Below are 16,177 nucleotides of genomic sequence, written 5' to 3' on the forward strand. Positions count from 1 at the left end.
GATTTCATACCTGTTTGCGTCAGGGTCGTCGGAAAGGAGGAGCTTGATTTTCTCGACACACTCGATGGCACCCCTAACATTACTATGGGATAAGCGGTGTTCTTCTTGGGATGACGCACCACCTGCCTCTTCACTGACGTCATCATCATCTACCATCTCGTCGGTAGTCACATCAGGATCCCTTATCACCTCCAGGATGTCGTCGTTGGTGGTCTCGGAGAAGCCTGCAGCTGTAACACTCTGAGCAGCTTCTCTGGCAAGGTCCACTGCTACTGCAACAGTCTGAACCTCACCAGTCACAGATTGACTCTGCCTTACGCCCGGAATGCCTTGCAACACATGTCTCCATGCGTGATGAACAGTTGCTACAGACAGCTGATCCCATGCCTCCACCAAGAAGTCCACAGCTTTCTTGATGTTGAATATTCTCCAGAATTGTTTGAAAAGTATTTTTTGCTCTGCCAACTGTTGATCCTTGTCGCCTTCGCTCTTGCTATCAGTGGTGGTGTCAATCAGGTTACGCAACTCTTCCCTGGTGTTGGTGTAGTCGTTCAGGAGCTTGAATTTTTTTGTTGAGAATGCAGCTTTTACATTACAGATTAACTCTTGGTGCATGGGCTGTAATATAGAAATAGTGTTGGGAGGAAGGAAGACCACTTTTACGTTGGGGTGACGATCTAACAGAAGGGGCGAGTGTCCTGGTGCGTTGTCCAGCAGCAACAAAATCTTGAATGGCACATTCTGTTGCTCACAGAATTTCTTTACATCGGGAACGAAACAGTCATCAAACCAGGAGAGGGACAGTGTAGAGAACATCCACGCCTTACGTGCGGTCAGCCAGTGAACATTTAGCTTGGTCATGTCCATGCTCTTGTAGGCGTGCGGCTTGCGGGCTGTGTGGATCACCGATAACTTGAGCTTACAGGTACCGGAGGCATTGGTGGTAGACAGGACGGTGATGCGCTCCTTCTGCATCTTCCGGCCCCGAATCTTGCTAGCATTCTTCACAACGAAGGTCTTGGAAGGTAGCTTTTTCCAAAAAAGACCAGATTCGTCCATGTTAAACACCTGGTCATCGGTGTACTGTCCTTCCTCCATAATCTCACGTAAAAACGGAGGAAATTCCCTAGCCGCAGCACGGTCAGCACTAGTTTCTTCACCACCAATGTTTATATTGGTGATCTTGTTCCGCATCTTAAACCTCTGTAACCACCCAGAGGAAGCATTAAAGGGTTTGGGCTCTGTAATTCCCATCTTTCGTGACACTGCAGCATGCAGTTCACGTTCGTACTCCTTAACAGAGCGCGTGTCGACCGCCATGTTCTGTCGAGCCTGACGCACCAAGTAGCTCACAAGTAATTTTTCCGTCTTGAGAAGCACCTGGTTGTGGAAATACTTGATCATAGAAGCACCTGTAGACTTTGTGATCTTCATGTGCTCCTTTATCTTGGCTGCATCCTTCTTTATCGTCCGGATCGTAGATTCGTTCACACCATGCTGGCGCGCCAAATCAACCTGTCTTGTTCCTTTCTATAACTCTTGGATGATCTTCTACTTCACCTCATAGCTTAAGGAACGTCATGTCTTCTTGGGCTTAGGGCGGCTGGGTCCAGGCAAGGAAAGGTTTCTCTATGGGGGCGGTGGTCCGTTTGAAGCCATTTTACAGAACAATGGATGCACGATTACACGGTGTGGCCTGGAGGGATGAAACTGCCGTGGCTAGGTCAAGCGTCGACTTTCCTCCCTCCCTCCCTCCCCCAGGTGGACACGTCATGTTACTTAAAACCAATTACAGCTAGCAGCGGAGGGAGGTAGGGATGCATGGCCAATCACAGTCCGATATGTCATATGACGTCAGTGATAACGCAACAGAGACATGCACTGCGCAACCTTACCGCGCGGCTTGCGGAGGCGGAGGAGGGAGGAGGCAGGAGCAGGCGGGTGGGGCAAATCTAAAAATAGCGTCGAGCCGGACACTCTCCGCGTAAAGGGGCACACGCACCGCGGAATGTGAGCATCCTGGGTTCCGGCAGGGTACCGCGTAAACGCGGAATGTGGGACCGCGTAAAGTGAGAGTTGACTGTATACACACACAGTAATATCCCGCTTTACACGGTTTCACTTTCCGCGATTTCTCATTTACGCGGTACCTTGCCAGAACCAGACTTTCACTTTCCGCGGTGCATCTACTCATATACGCGGTGAAGTATAATTTTTTTTCTTTTTTATTTAGCTCATAAAATTCATACAAATTACCCGGCCAGAATATAATTTACATTGCTGGAATTCTTACAATATGATGATCATTCTGAATATAAACATCATGGATTTTGCATCAGACATACAAATTTTAGATCTAATGTAATAATTTGGTTTACACAAAGCAAATATTTTATCTTTTGTGCAAAATATATGAAGTTTACATTCAAAATATTCCCTGACCTGCAAGGAATCCAGAAATGTCAATTATATTATCCTAACTTTAGTCTGAGGTTTTATTTATTACTAAACGTTAAAATCTAGTGTTTTCACCCAAACATTTCTCAGAGAAGTAGGAGCTAGTGAGCTGGGAAAGGGGGGGGGGGATTTGAGTCCATTATTTGACTGGACATTAACCTGGCGACTGTATTTCTTTTAAATATTAATTGTGTGAGTATACCATCATAAAATTAAGATGTTATTTTTACTATAACATAGGTATTGTGTCGGAAAAAGTGGAGTTTGGGGGTCGGGCCAATCTCTATTGGAATTAATCCCATATGTTCTGTTGTTCACTTTACGCGGTTTTCACTTTCCGCGGTACCCTGTGGGTTCAATTGACCGCATAAATTACTACTCTCTCTCTCTGTGTATATATATATATATATATATATATATATATATATATATATATATATATATATATATATATATATATATATATATATATATATATATATATATATATATATATATATATATATATATATATATATATATATATATATATATATATTTGACTGCATCTCTTATTACTATGAAATCTCAAGATATTTAGTAGATTTTAAAGCACATATTCCTTTCTCAGATGTGTATGCCTATGAACATTTAAAGGTTATATCCCAAGTGAAAAAAAATATTTCACAGAGAAATTGCATTCATAATGCTGATCAGATCAGGTGGGTGCAGTGTAAAACAAAAGTAAACAAAAACAAAACTCATAACATAAATAAAATGTTTAGATTAACAAACACAAAGAATACATAACATAATAAAACATACTGGAGTACTTCCACTAAAGGTCAAGTACTGTAGTAAGCTCAAGTACTGTACACATTTTGGTTTTTATCACAGTTGATATGTAATATACACTCTCTTTCTATATGAGTGGCTTTAAATTCTCAGATTCATAAATTTGTAAGGCTGCATGAGAACCTCCAGTTACAATAAACTATCATATAATATAATAGTAAGTACAAGCCAAGCAGTGATAATATACATACATGCTATGTCACTTTGTAAACTCTACAAAGATTGAAGACTTTTGCATTGTTAAAATTTCACTCTAAAATTACCTCTTAAACTGATTCATCCACAAGATTTTTGTTCAATGATTTGTAACCACAGTTATAAATAACCATAAGCTTTGACCCAAGGAATGCATCCTGGCTTTGCTCTTCATTAGACAAGAAGCAACCAAACCCACCTTATGAAGAAAGAATGAAGAAATTGGTTTGTTTGTTTGGTTCATGTCATCTATTGTCCTTTGTTAACAAACACATGACATCCACCTTCACCCAGTCCAGCCTGTCTTAATCATTACCAAAAATATAACTCACTCTTAGTAAGATTTTTTTTTCTCAAATAATGTAAGTATCACTATACTTAAAATACTAATCACTCTTTTCAACATGTCAAATATGCCTTTAGGCTGGGTTTAACTCAGGCAGCCTCACATTCATACAAATCCATGAGAAATTCGGAAAAAAATATTCCAGCTAGTTACCTGTTTAGTAAAGTGCGATGAAAGTGAAATCCCCCTGTTAGAAATAGCCACTGAATCACAAGTGGAAGTCTTGGTGGAAGTAGTGGTGGTGGTGGTCGAGGAAACAGTCCGCACGTGGTCTGGTAACCTACGATTACACCTTTGGCAGCGATTTAGGTCTTCACTTAAAATACCACAGTTCGTGCACACAGCTATACGTCCAGCTATAAATCGCGGTTTATCCGCCTGCAAAAAAATAATAATACACATTCATACTAAATACTTAACTCGTGTGAAGATTTCTAGCTGCTCTACCTTATCTATCCAAAAATACATCACAGCTTCTCAGCTGCAAAATAAAACAGTCCATTCATGCAAAATAATATCTAATTTAGGCTATATAAAACATTTCTACCTAGGTCTCTCCCACTTTTGTAAGCGGTGAATCAAGGATTACACAAGTCTCAATTTAATCCTTCTCAACATGGTACGAAACGTGTTTACCATATTGGTCTACCAATATGATATGAAAAAAGTCAACCAACATGATGAGCAGAGCAAGTTTACCAACTGCTCCATTTTACAAACAATAAACTGTATCCCCTTTACTTACTCACTTACAGAGGTAAAAATAAATAAAATCATTCACACTGTTTGACTGCTGAACAAGTATGGATTATCTTCAGGGCTTTTGAAATATAGCTCAATAACCACTGTACTGTTATTAAGAGAATGTATCTTGATTAAGATAGTCTGTGATTTTAAGGTTATTTTGGATGTTATTCTTTTGTTTATCATTTAAGCCAGCCAGTTAGATGCAACCTATATCTTCAGTTAACACTCTTGGGTTTGGGTAGGCACTCTCCCATGAGACGCTCTGGGTCTGACCTGTTACTCACTCACCGCACTAGACTGCACCGCACGAGAGAAAATTATACGTAATGAGTAATAGCAAGCTTGATATATGAGATAAAAAGGTGGGGGGTTTGTTGCATTATCATTATAAATAAATTATCTACAAACACTTTTATACGAGTACCCGGTAATCATGATCATATAATTATTTCTATACGTAAGCGCGAGTAGAACAAAAAATGTTTGTTTACGCTTAATGAAAATGTTTATACATCACTTTATAACTTTGTTATTTCATGTGATTGCAATATGAACCTTATTCCATTCTAAAGCATACATTACATAATGAAGAAAAATAGTTACAGAAGAAAAGTTGTGAAAAAATTAATATTTCGCTAGGGAGAGGCATCAGGAGTCACCACACTATTCACAACGTGGTGTAATCTCCTTGCACTTTTTATGTTTTCCCATTCCTCCACCCTTGCCAACATTATATCCTGGGACCTTTAAACACAAAAGGGAGACCGGTGTGGTGACCTTGGAGTGCAGTCTACATAGCTGCCAGATCATGATGGCATTGCCAAATGTGCTTCTTGCGTGTCTAGCATTCATACGCACATAAAATTATTTTATTTTAATTTTTTACTTCGTACACAAAATTGCATATTAAAACCCTAAATGCAATAAATTTGACCATATGCAATTTTGCATATGAAAACCCCAAGAGTGTTAAGAAGAAAACTGAACACAAAACTTTAGAGAATTTGGGACTATGTGTACAATACTTGTTAAAGGTAGCTTAAGGTTCTTGACCACTACAACTTTAAATTAAGTACTACAAAAACAAGCGGGAGGAAAAATGCAGAACGGGAGGTGTTGAAGAAATATATAAACCCTGTAATTAAATTCTGTCCTGAATAACAATGAGGTATAGCACTTGGAAAAAATCAGAGGGGATGTTCTCAACAAGGCAGTTCAGACAAAGATCAAAAGCTGAGGTTGAAACTTACAATCTTCCCATTTGCCAAGATAATATTGTAGTTGCAAACATTAATTCAAGAAATAAAATATTCATCTTGGCTCCCCACCTGGCAAAGAAGAAATACAAAGGTATGCACTAATAGCACAGATAGAGTGTTGTGTTGATTTACTATTTTATATTAAGTAGTATTAAAATTTTGTGTTTTCAATTATACGCCCATTTCTATTTAAAAAGTACCATGCTGCCAATTATCATGAAACTTAAAATAACTGACGACAATCATCAATTTAAATGTGACAACTAATCACCATGATTGTTATGATTATCACCCAGCCTACTATCACCACATGTATTACATACACTGGACTGATTCTGTCATAATCAATCAATCAGAGAACCTTCCTCATATATGAGGGTTGACAACCACAGTCCTCCACTCTAAATGTTCTCAGACTGTTTTTACCAATACTTTTACAAAAGGTTTTGCATCTCTTTGGGGACCCAGTTCTTAATTCCATTCAATCATTCCAGTCTCTGCCTTCCCTTGACCTCCTATCCTCAAATTTGTCCATTAATAATTCTGTTATTATCCCTTCATCCCTAATTATGACCTAAGTATCTCATTTTTCTTTTTCTGTAGCTACATTTCAAGTATTTCTTTAAGTTTTTGCTAATCTTAGTACTTCATTTGTTTTCCTGTTAGTGTAGCTTATGCTTAGTATTTGCTAATAATATGAATAACCAAAGTTGTACTTACTGGACCCTTGTCTGTTTGTTCTGAAGATATTGTCGAATGGACAGTTTGTTCTTGAATTGGAGGAGACGTCGATGAGTTTGTGGAAGCAATGCCAGATGAAGAAACAGCTATAGATGTGGATGACAAGGAGGATGTGGAGGACGAGGAGGGAGATTGTAACTTGGATCCTGGTGGTATTCCTGACATTAAGACTTCATCTTCATGCTTTACTGTAAACACTGGATTGCTGCCTGCAGACGAAGTGATGAACTGTGGGGTCCTGCTAGAGAAACACTTTAAGTTACCACGAAATGTCCTTGGAAGATGTTAATATAAACATTAAACATGAACTGCGGTAGACAGCATTACATTCCCTATTCTCATTTCAATAAATATGTAAGATCATCCCCTATTTCACAAACACGCATTAATTAGACCTTATCCTGGTAGCATTAATGAAAACTCCCATAATCTAGTGAAATAACAAAAAGGAAAAAGAGGTATTGTAAAGCAAAAAAGCAAGACTGAAAAAGAAGTGCAAGGACAGAATGGAAGAGTACTATAAGCAAGTGAAAGGTGTTAAGCAAGTGCTGAATATACAGAGGCACCAGATTTTGTTTACTTACACTGAGGTAGTTAAAGTAGAAGTAGGAGCCTGTTGGGAAACTGCTGTCGTTACAGTCTGACTGAGAGGAACCACCGCTAACACCTTCTTTCCATTAGACTGCTGCACATACAGATATTGCTGTTTCAACTGGTTGTTTACTGCCAGAGGTCTACAAGAGGATGGGAGACATTTGTCATATTTAAAAGTTAGTGGCTCATAAAAATTTATCTACCCTTATCTGAAGTTTCATTTAGCTGGCATCAAACTCAAATAGACAAAGATCTTTGTAATATTCAATCACACTGATGAGTTTATATATTTCATCTTTATATATCCTACCAAATTCTGAATCATCTATTTATATGTACATTACAGTACTGTATATGGAATTTAATTGAATACAATATTGCAAAAGACAACATCAACCAAAGCTTATGTAGAGCCAAAATCTATAATAGATGAGTTGTGAACTTACATTCTGACTTCTTCATTGGGGGCCCTTGCCTGGATCTGTGCCACCAATTTCTGTTGCTGTTGCTGTTGCTTTAGGTCCTCGGACACCCGCTTACGGTACTGCTTTAAAGATAACTTTTTGGTTGGTGATGTGTTCTGCAAGTATGAGATCATGCATTATATTTACCCATGTTTTCCTTCATATAAATCAATGTTGGTGTGCAATGTTTTGTTTTTTTTCCACTCCTGCAAGTCTTTTCTCACATGGTGCTAAGTGGCCAGTAAAAAGTGCAATACACTCTTCAATCATTTGCTGTTGTTCATTCTCTTTTCCTTATAAAACAGATGTGTCCTATTATGATGTTCCCCCTTCATTACAAGTGTACTCCTGTTACTTCATACAACCCAGCATCACCCATCAGCAGTAAATTCTGATCTCCATATATTTGCCAGTTAATCCCAATACAGTACTCACAAAATGTAAGATACCAGCAATTAAAAAAAGTGTAGTTGACCACTAACCTAGTTTTTTTTATTAACAATGACCTTATCCAGGGACCAATAAAAATGAGTAGTGGTAATGATCCCTATAACGTTATAATACAACTCAATCAAACTTGCAAGACCAGTTGTAATGACACATATCCCCATAGGTTAATCAGTCAGAAACCAATGTATTGATCAGGGCTGTGGAGTCGAAGACAAAACCTTCGACTCCGACACCGACTCCTCAAATTTTTATGCTTCCGACTCCGACTCCGACTCCTTGGCCTATTTGTAACAACTATTTCTACCATCCTAATTGTAATTTGTATGTTGTAACCTGCGTAGGTAAAAAGTAAAACACCGTGGCTATACTGCTACAACGGACAGTATTGCGGTCCCTATCTCTGCCTATCTATCTATCTACCTAGCTATCTAAGCAATGCACCACTTTATCTATCTATCTACGTTAGATATATATAGGTAGATAGATAAAATTGTGTAATAGTACTGCACTGTACACATGATAATTTGAAAATATATTTAGTATATATAATTTGCACATCAATAAAACTCTTCCAATCCTTATCTATAGAGAAAGCTCCCACTGAAGTTCTGAACTGTCTTAGAGGTTGTATGATAGAATAATAGATGTAAAAATGTGAAGTAAGTCAGAGGAAATTGCTAAGCTACAAATTACTCTGTGATTTATATTAGCATTACATTTTCAAACTACACGCAGGATGGCAACTGTTCCTGCAGTTGACTAAATAAAACCAGAAGTTTCATTTTTTTTCTATCAACCCTCTTATAGTGGGCTGAAGGGATTTAATATAATTAAATAATGGAGGGAAATACTCAGATACTAATACTATTACTAAGCTCGTGAAGAAAATGGCAATTCAGTGCAATCAAGATTCAGCTGGAGTCGGAGTCTGGACAATTTTACCGACTCCGACTCCACAAGCCAAAATTTCCTCCGACTCCTCGACTCCGACTCCACAGCCCTGGTATTGATAAACTTACTGTACTTGCAAAATAAACCCACAGGTTGACATTAACAAGCCTACCCAAGCCACAGGAGACACCAATACCAACATTGACAAAGAAAAAATATATAGCTTCCATACAACTATAGCAGTTACTTAACAATGGCACAAGAATGTTAGAATTAAAATCTAAATGAACCAAGTCTACCCACACGCATGGGCAGAGCTTATTATGTGACGTCGTTGGCATGTAGTGGATCCCGGGTGAGACCAAACCACTGTATCAGAAGACATTCTTGCCAGCTATCCAGATTTTCTCATCCCTTAGCACATTATCTTTCAGTTAGCCACTTGGACTTCTCATGTAATCATCATTTTTAGGATATTATTAAAAATTTATTCTTATTAACAATCCTCCTTTTCCTCTTTTATTATAATTTATACGATAATGATTTTGCTGCCAGTATCAGTTAAAAAGCAATTAAGTAAGTAATAATAGGCATATGAGCTAGCTATTTACTGGGGGGGGGGACAAAAAATAATGAATTAAATATAACAGTTAAAGAAAATAATAAAAATATTTAATGATTATAATTATCATTCTCTCTCTCCCCAAGCTATTACAGTAAATCAGAGAATACAATTTATCAATATGGCCACTAAATATACAGGTACACCACCAATTTTCCAACACCCTTGGTTTCAAAGCCTTGCCGGATTATCCATTTTGCCGGACCAAACGAGGTCACGTAATAATAATTCAACAATTCACCTCTGACCCACTAATTATGCACCTCCCATGTCTCTAAAGCACCATGAAATGCTAGAAACATAAATTAAACAAATGTAAAATGTAAATGAAATGCGAGAAAGCCATAATTTTGAGCAACATATTACTGTACACACTTTGTACTCAAATGTACTACACTATATTACAAGAATTCCAGCAATGCAAGTTATATTCTGCCAAGTCTAGTCAGCGACATATTATAAAATAAAAACTTTAAGCCTAAAACCACCTTCACCCTGGCTGGGAGGATGTGGGAGAGGGAGGTGAGGTGTTGACAGCCAGCGGAGGTTACCAAGTGCATATTTTTAGTCAAATAGAGAGACTAAGTTTTTTGCTTATAAATGTCATTAAAATGATTTGGTTGACTATAACATACATTGCTACAATTTTTGTAAGATAGTGATTAATTTGCATACAAACATCCCATAGTTTGCACTAGACATAAAAGTTTTAGTAATTAACTTTGTACATTTGAGTACAGGTTTGCTCTTAGGACAATTATTTCTTTTACCCTTTTTCACAATATGTGTTTAGGATGGTGTGTGCATGCAAATGAGTAAAAATAAACAAAGAAAGTTATGTGTGTCTACCAGAAAATACGAGTTCAGAAACATTTTTAAATGTATTACACTAAAAGACAAAAAAAATTATATATTGTGCAAACTGTGTGATATTTATGCTCAAATTTTGCTATCTTGCAAGGATTCCAGCAATGCAAGTTATATTCTGTTAAATTTAGTCTATGACATTTTATAAGATAAAAACTTTAAGCCTAAAACTACCTTCGCCCAGGCTGGGAGGGAAGTAAAGTGCCCTTTCATAATTTTGTCTGGACTAAAGGAGGTGCCGGACCATCAGTTCCCGGAAAATTGGTGGTGTACCTGTATTACTGATGACTAGGCTATACAACAGTTTAAAGCAACAAATAGGTACAGTGGTCCCTCGTTTAACGAACACAATTCGTTCCAGAGGGTCGTTCGTTAACCAAAAATTTCGTAACCGAATCCATTGTTTCAATGGGATATTGGTTCCAGCTCACAGAAAAGTACAGTGGCCCCTCGGTTAACGAATGGTTCGGTTAACGAATTACCTTCCATAAGAATCTTCAATTCGGTTAACGAACAAAAATTTGATTAACGAAATCCTTACGAACATCACGTTTTGTTGTGAGCATCAGCTCGTGGGCTAGTCTGCCAATTCAATAATTCAGTCATCTTTTCTATGTTTACATTAATTTCCAGTGGAGTAACTATCAAGAAAATTGTGCTCTTTAATATTTGTGCAAAATGAATACCCGTACTAAAATTTTAGTCTAGTGCAAACTATTGCATGTTTACATTCAAATTAATTACTATCTTATAAGAATTCCAGCAATGTAAATTATATTCTCCCCGGTCACTTCTATGAAATTTTATAAGCAAAAAACAAAAACTCAATCTAAGCAACATAAATAAACAAATAAATACTTCACTAGACCTTCAGCGCTAACTGTCAAACATGTCACTGTCACCTCCCCTCCCTCCCTCCCCCCCAGCAAAGGTCTGGTGGTTATACAGTAGCCTTACAGTTTTTATCTTATATAATATCACAGACTACAGTTAGGAGAATATAATTTGCATTGCTGGAATCCTTGGAAGACAGTAAATAATTTGAATATAAACATCATATATTTTGCACAAGAGATAAAAACTGTAAGTACATTAGTATACAGTAGGTATTACATTTTATAATATAAAGTTTTTCAACTGTATTTTTGAGTAGATTTACATAAATTTCTTCATTTATTTTCATCCATTTACATGCACACACCATACTAAAAGAAACGTAAAAGAAATAAATGACCTTAGTACAAGGATGGAGCGTACATGTACAGTACTAAATTGATGACGGTACTAAAATTGTTATGTCTACTGCAAATTATAGCATGTTTATATTCAAATTAATCAGTATCTTACAAGAATTCCAGCAATGTAAATTATATTCTCCCAGGTCATTTCACTGGCATTTTATAAGAGAGAAGCTAAATCACTTAAAGACTGATAAATAAACACACATTAGACCTTGAGCGCCAACTGTCAAACATCACCTCACCTCCCGCTCCCCCCCCACGCTCCGTCCGTCCCTCCCTCCCTCCCTCTCCCCCATCTGCCCAGCCAGGGCTTTAGGCTTACAGTTTTTATCATATATAATATTTCTGACTAAAGTTAGAATATAATTTGCATTGGTGGAATCCTTGCAAGACAGCGAATAATTTAAATATAAACGTCATATATTTTGCACAAGAGATAAAAATTAATCACCTGTATCACATTACAGTAGTGATTTAAGAGTAAGAGTGTTTATATATACAGTAGTACCCCGCTTAACGCGGTCAATTGAACCCACAGGGTACCGTGTTAAGTGAAAACCGCGTTAAGTGAACAACAGAACATATGGGATTGATTCCAATAGAGACTGGCCCGACCCCCAAACTCCACTTTTTGACGACACACAACTAAGTTGTAGTAAAAATATTATCTTAACTTTATGATGGTATGCACACACAATTAATAATTAAGAGAAATATCAATAATATTAGGTTTTTTAACACTTACATTAGTAGAAAAGATGGTTGGGCACACGGGGATGCAGGGCCGGTGCAAGATGATTTGGCGCCCTAGGCAAGCCTTTAGATGTGCGCCCCCTTGAAAGTTTTGATAAGCTAATGTAGGTACAGTAACCCATTACTACATTGTTTTCATCTTGTGGCTTTATTACTTCACCCATGCAAATAACCAATTATTGTTATTACATTAAGTCAATAAATCCTTGACGTAAACTTCAGAGGTCAGGTAACCTTGCCTCATCCCGACAAAGGCAGGGAAGGGGCGGCTCAGCCGCCCTGGCAGTAAGGGAGGGGAGGGGATGGTGGGGTTGGGAGAAGGGTTCCTCAGATGTCAGCCTTCAGGTCACTGCTCGACAGTTCTCCAGGCCGCCAAAGATAAGGACCCGGGTTAGTCCCTCCGGGGGGTTAACGAATAATATTAAAAAAGAAAACACAGTCGGCTACCGTCTACCTACCCTCGCCTCCCTCCGACCCCCCACCCTTCTAACATCCTGCTCCGACCCTCCACGGCTCCACCACAGTGTCCACCACAGTTTTCCCTTCATTTTTAATTTTATCCAAGTTTGCCCTGAATTTGTGGCGCCCCCAGATGTTGGCGCCCTAGGCGATCGCCTAGTTTGCCTAGTGGGTAGCGCCGGCCCTGCGGGGATGGGGGGTTGGTTCCGAGGCAGAGGGCAGATTATTGGCCCTCACCTGTATCACTTGTATCAATTGTATCACTATCCACCACAGAGGCTTGCAGGGCCTCTTTGTCAAACCCCTCAAAGTCCATATAAGTCCATATCCTCACTATAATTATCACTATCACTGACTTGGGCCAGCTGTGGTGGGTGGCAGGTGAAGAACTCGGTAATGTTTTGATGACTGGGCGACCTTGTGCGCATCGTGCCCGCGCCGCTTCCCGCGTATATGAGTAGATGAACCGCGTTAAGTGAAAGTTCGGTTCTGGCGAGGCACCGCGTATGAGTTTTTAAATGCCACATTGACGTTCCAGGTTTTTAGTTGTAAAGGAATTTGAGAGAAATTTTGGTGAAATGGCAATATTAAGATATTCTTATGGTCATGGGTGGGCTTGGGATCAGTTCTATAAAAAGATTTCTTAGTAATGTTCAGGCATTTGTCTATGAAAGATCTAGGATATTTAAGGTTTGAGCCAATATTATAGATATATTTATATTCCTCATCAATGAATTCCGGGCTGCAAATTCTCAAAGTACGTAAAAACATTGTTGAAAATACTGACTGACTGACTCTATTATGGTGGGCGGTATAATAATGAATGTATGAACACACATTAGTAGGTTTTCTATAAATACTGAACTTAAAAGTGTTACCTATTCTGTGGATGAGACAGTCTAGGAATGGCAATTTACAGTCTTGTTCTAATTCCACAGTGAATTTGATCGAGGGGGCTAAGTTGTTAAGTTGTGGCAGGAAAGCTTTTAGGTCCTCATTAGATGGCCAGAGACATAATACATCATCAACATATCTAAACCAGACTGCTGAAGGTGGTAAAATGTTACTTAAAATAGTTTCTTTCCTTGTGGTTATCAGCATATACCTAGATCATGCGCACCTACAGTGATTTACTTGCGCACACGCACACACACACACACACGCACACACACACACGCACACACATACACCCCTCGCTTTACGCGGTTCCACATTTACGCGGTACCCTGCCGAACACGGAATGCTCACTTTCCGCGGTGTGTGTACCCTTTTACGCGGAGAGCGGCACGAGCAGGGTGTGCACAAGGTCGCCCAGTCATCAAAACATTACCGAGTTCTTCACCCGCCACCCACCACAGCCGGCCCAAGTCAGTGATAGCGATAATGATAGTGAGGATATGGACTTTGAGGGGTTTGACAAAGAGGCCCTGCAAGCCTCTGTGGTGGATAGTGATACAAGTGATACAGGTGAGGGCCAATAATCTGCCCTCTGCCTCGGAACCAACCCCCCATCCCCGTGTGCCCAGCCATCTTTTCTACTAATATAAGTGTTAAAAAACCTAATATTATTGACATTTCTCTTAATTATTAATTGTGTGTGCATACCATCATAAAATTAATTAGTTATTTTTACTACAACGTAGGTATTGTGTCTGAAAAAGTGGAGTTTGGGGGTCGGCCCAGTCTCTATTTCAATTAATCCCATATGTTATGTTGTTCACTTTACGCGGGCCGCCGTGGGTTCAATTGACCGCGTAAAGTGAGGGTTTACTGTATATATACCCTGTATAGTGATTTAAGGGCGATTTAGGGGAATTTTAGGAGTGTTCCTGACTTTATGCGTTTTTGGCTTTACTTTGTATATACTTTTCTGTGAGCTGAAACCAATTACCCAATATCCCATTGAAATAATGGATTCGGTTAACGAAATTTTCGGTTAACGAACGACTCTGTGGAATGAATTGTGTTCGTTAACCGAGGGACCACTGCATTTCCCTCTCCACATCCAGTTTCCTGGCCAAAAGTTAGACTTTAGGGAATTTAAATTTAAACCTGCCAATGGCTCCCCATATATTTGCAGCATGCACAATAAAATCAACCTTTTCTGTTTTTCGTCCTTTGGAAATCGATGAAATCTCAAACTTTTATCGTGTAGTCTGTAATTTGATATGCACCTAAATACGGATCATTTATCAAGCATTGTCATAGACGTTTGCACCACGACGGCCAGCTGGTAACCGAGGTCCCACCCCAGACCATCCCCCCAGGCTGCCGGCCAAATGACGTCATGCGCGGTGAAGGACAAAATTTTTAATCAAAGTGGGTTGACTTGGTATAATTAGACTTGTTAAAATATCTTGGCTATTCCTTGTTAAGCCACAAAATTAAACTGAAGCTCTAAAACAAATGAGAAAATTATCTAGTGCACCAAGAGTTCTATGATATGTGTTTCCTAAAGGTGGTTAAAGACAGTCATATCAGTCTTTGTGTATCTTTTGCTTCAATACAGTACTATCATATACAAGATCTTACTCAAGAACAAAACAACATCCAGACAACACCAACTGCATTCTCCTATGCTGATCCTGTTTCATGTTGAGATGAAAATTAGTTAACAATTGACAGATACAGTCCAATACAGTACAGTATACACAAATTTCTGCAGGAGTGTAAGGGCTTAACAAAGAAGTAACTTTGACAAATGTAAACAATCCCACCTGTATTGTTGTCTGTTTCTGTTGTTGATGTTCTTGTTGTTGTGGCTGGGAAGAAGCTGCTGTACTTTGGAAATTTGTGACACCAGATATTAATGACTGGCTTACATGTACTCCTGCCACCTGCAAATAAAATTTTTTAAATTCTCACCAATTCTTTAAATTTTCTCCCAAGTAAAGAAAATTTCAAACTTTGAATTAATGTAATAAAAATATCCCCGGTACTTTATCAAATGAACGAGACAATCTTGAAACACTGTCCCCTTCATATAGTGAGGACTGCCTGTATCCATTTATACCATACTTACTGCCTTTCCTTACACAGCACATACAATAATTCTTGAACATTTGTCAACCTTTATTTTACAATACTGTACCAGATTACTGACAACAAATGGTATACCTAAAATCAAACAATAAGGAACAGAGACAAGCAAGCAGGCAGGCAGGCACAGGCTGTAGCGTGTCACATTACTTACCTTCATTATCCAACCTTAGGATCAGAACAGAATTTCAAGGTGGCCACATGGCCAACTCATTAAC

At 38.6% G+C, this 16,177-nt stretch overlaps 1 protein-coding gene across 1 annotated transcript in view; it reads right to left on the reverse strand.

The window, feature by feature from the left end:
• Positions 1-16,177, reverse strand: part of LOC121871982 (putative mediator of RNA polymerase II transcription subunit 26) — an 85,065-nt gene that overhangs the window by 48,304 nt on the left and 20,584 nt on the right. Inside the window, exons 7-11 of the mRNA XM_042374603.1 lie at positions 15,638-15,757; positions 7,620-7,753; positions 7,164-7,313; positions 6,559-6,853; positions 3,986-4,210 (exon numbers count right to left, since the gene is read on the reverse strand). Of these exons, the coding sequence (XP_042230537.1) occupies positions 3,986-4,210; positions 6,559-6,853; positions 7,164-7,313; positions 7,620-7,753; positions 15,638-15,757 (924 nt within the window). The remainder of the gene's footprint in view (positions 1-3,985; positions 4,211-6,558; positions 6,854-7,163; positions 7,314-7,619; positions 7,754-15,637; positions 15,758-16,177) is intronic.

Source organism: Homarus americanus, unplaced genomic scaffold, assembly GCF_018991925.1.
Source record: "Homarus americanus isolate GMGI-L3 unplaced genomic scaffold, GMGI_Hamer_2.0 scaffold51476, whole genome shotgun sequence".
In the NCBI taxonomy this organism is placed as follows: Eukaryota; Metazoa; Arthropoda; class Malacostraca; order Decapoda; family Nephropidae; genus Homarus; species Homarus americanus.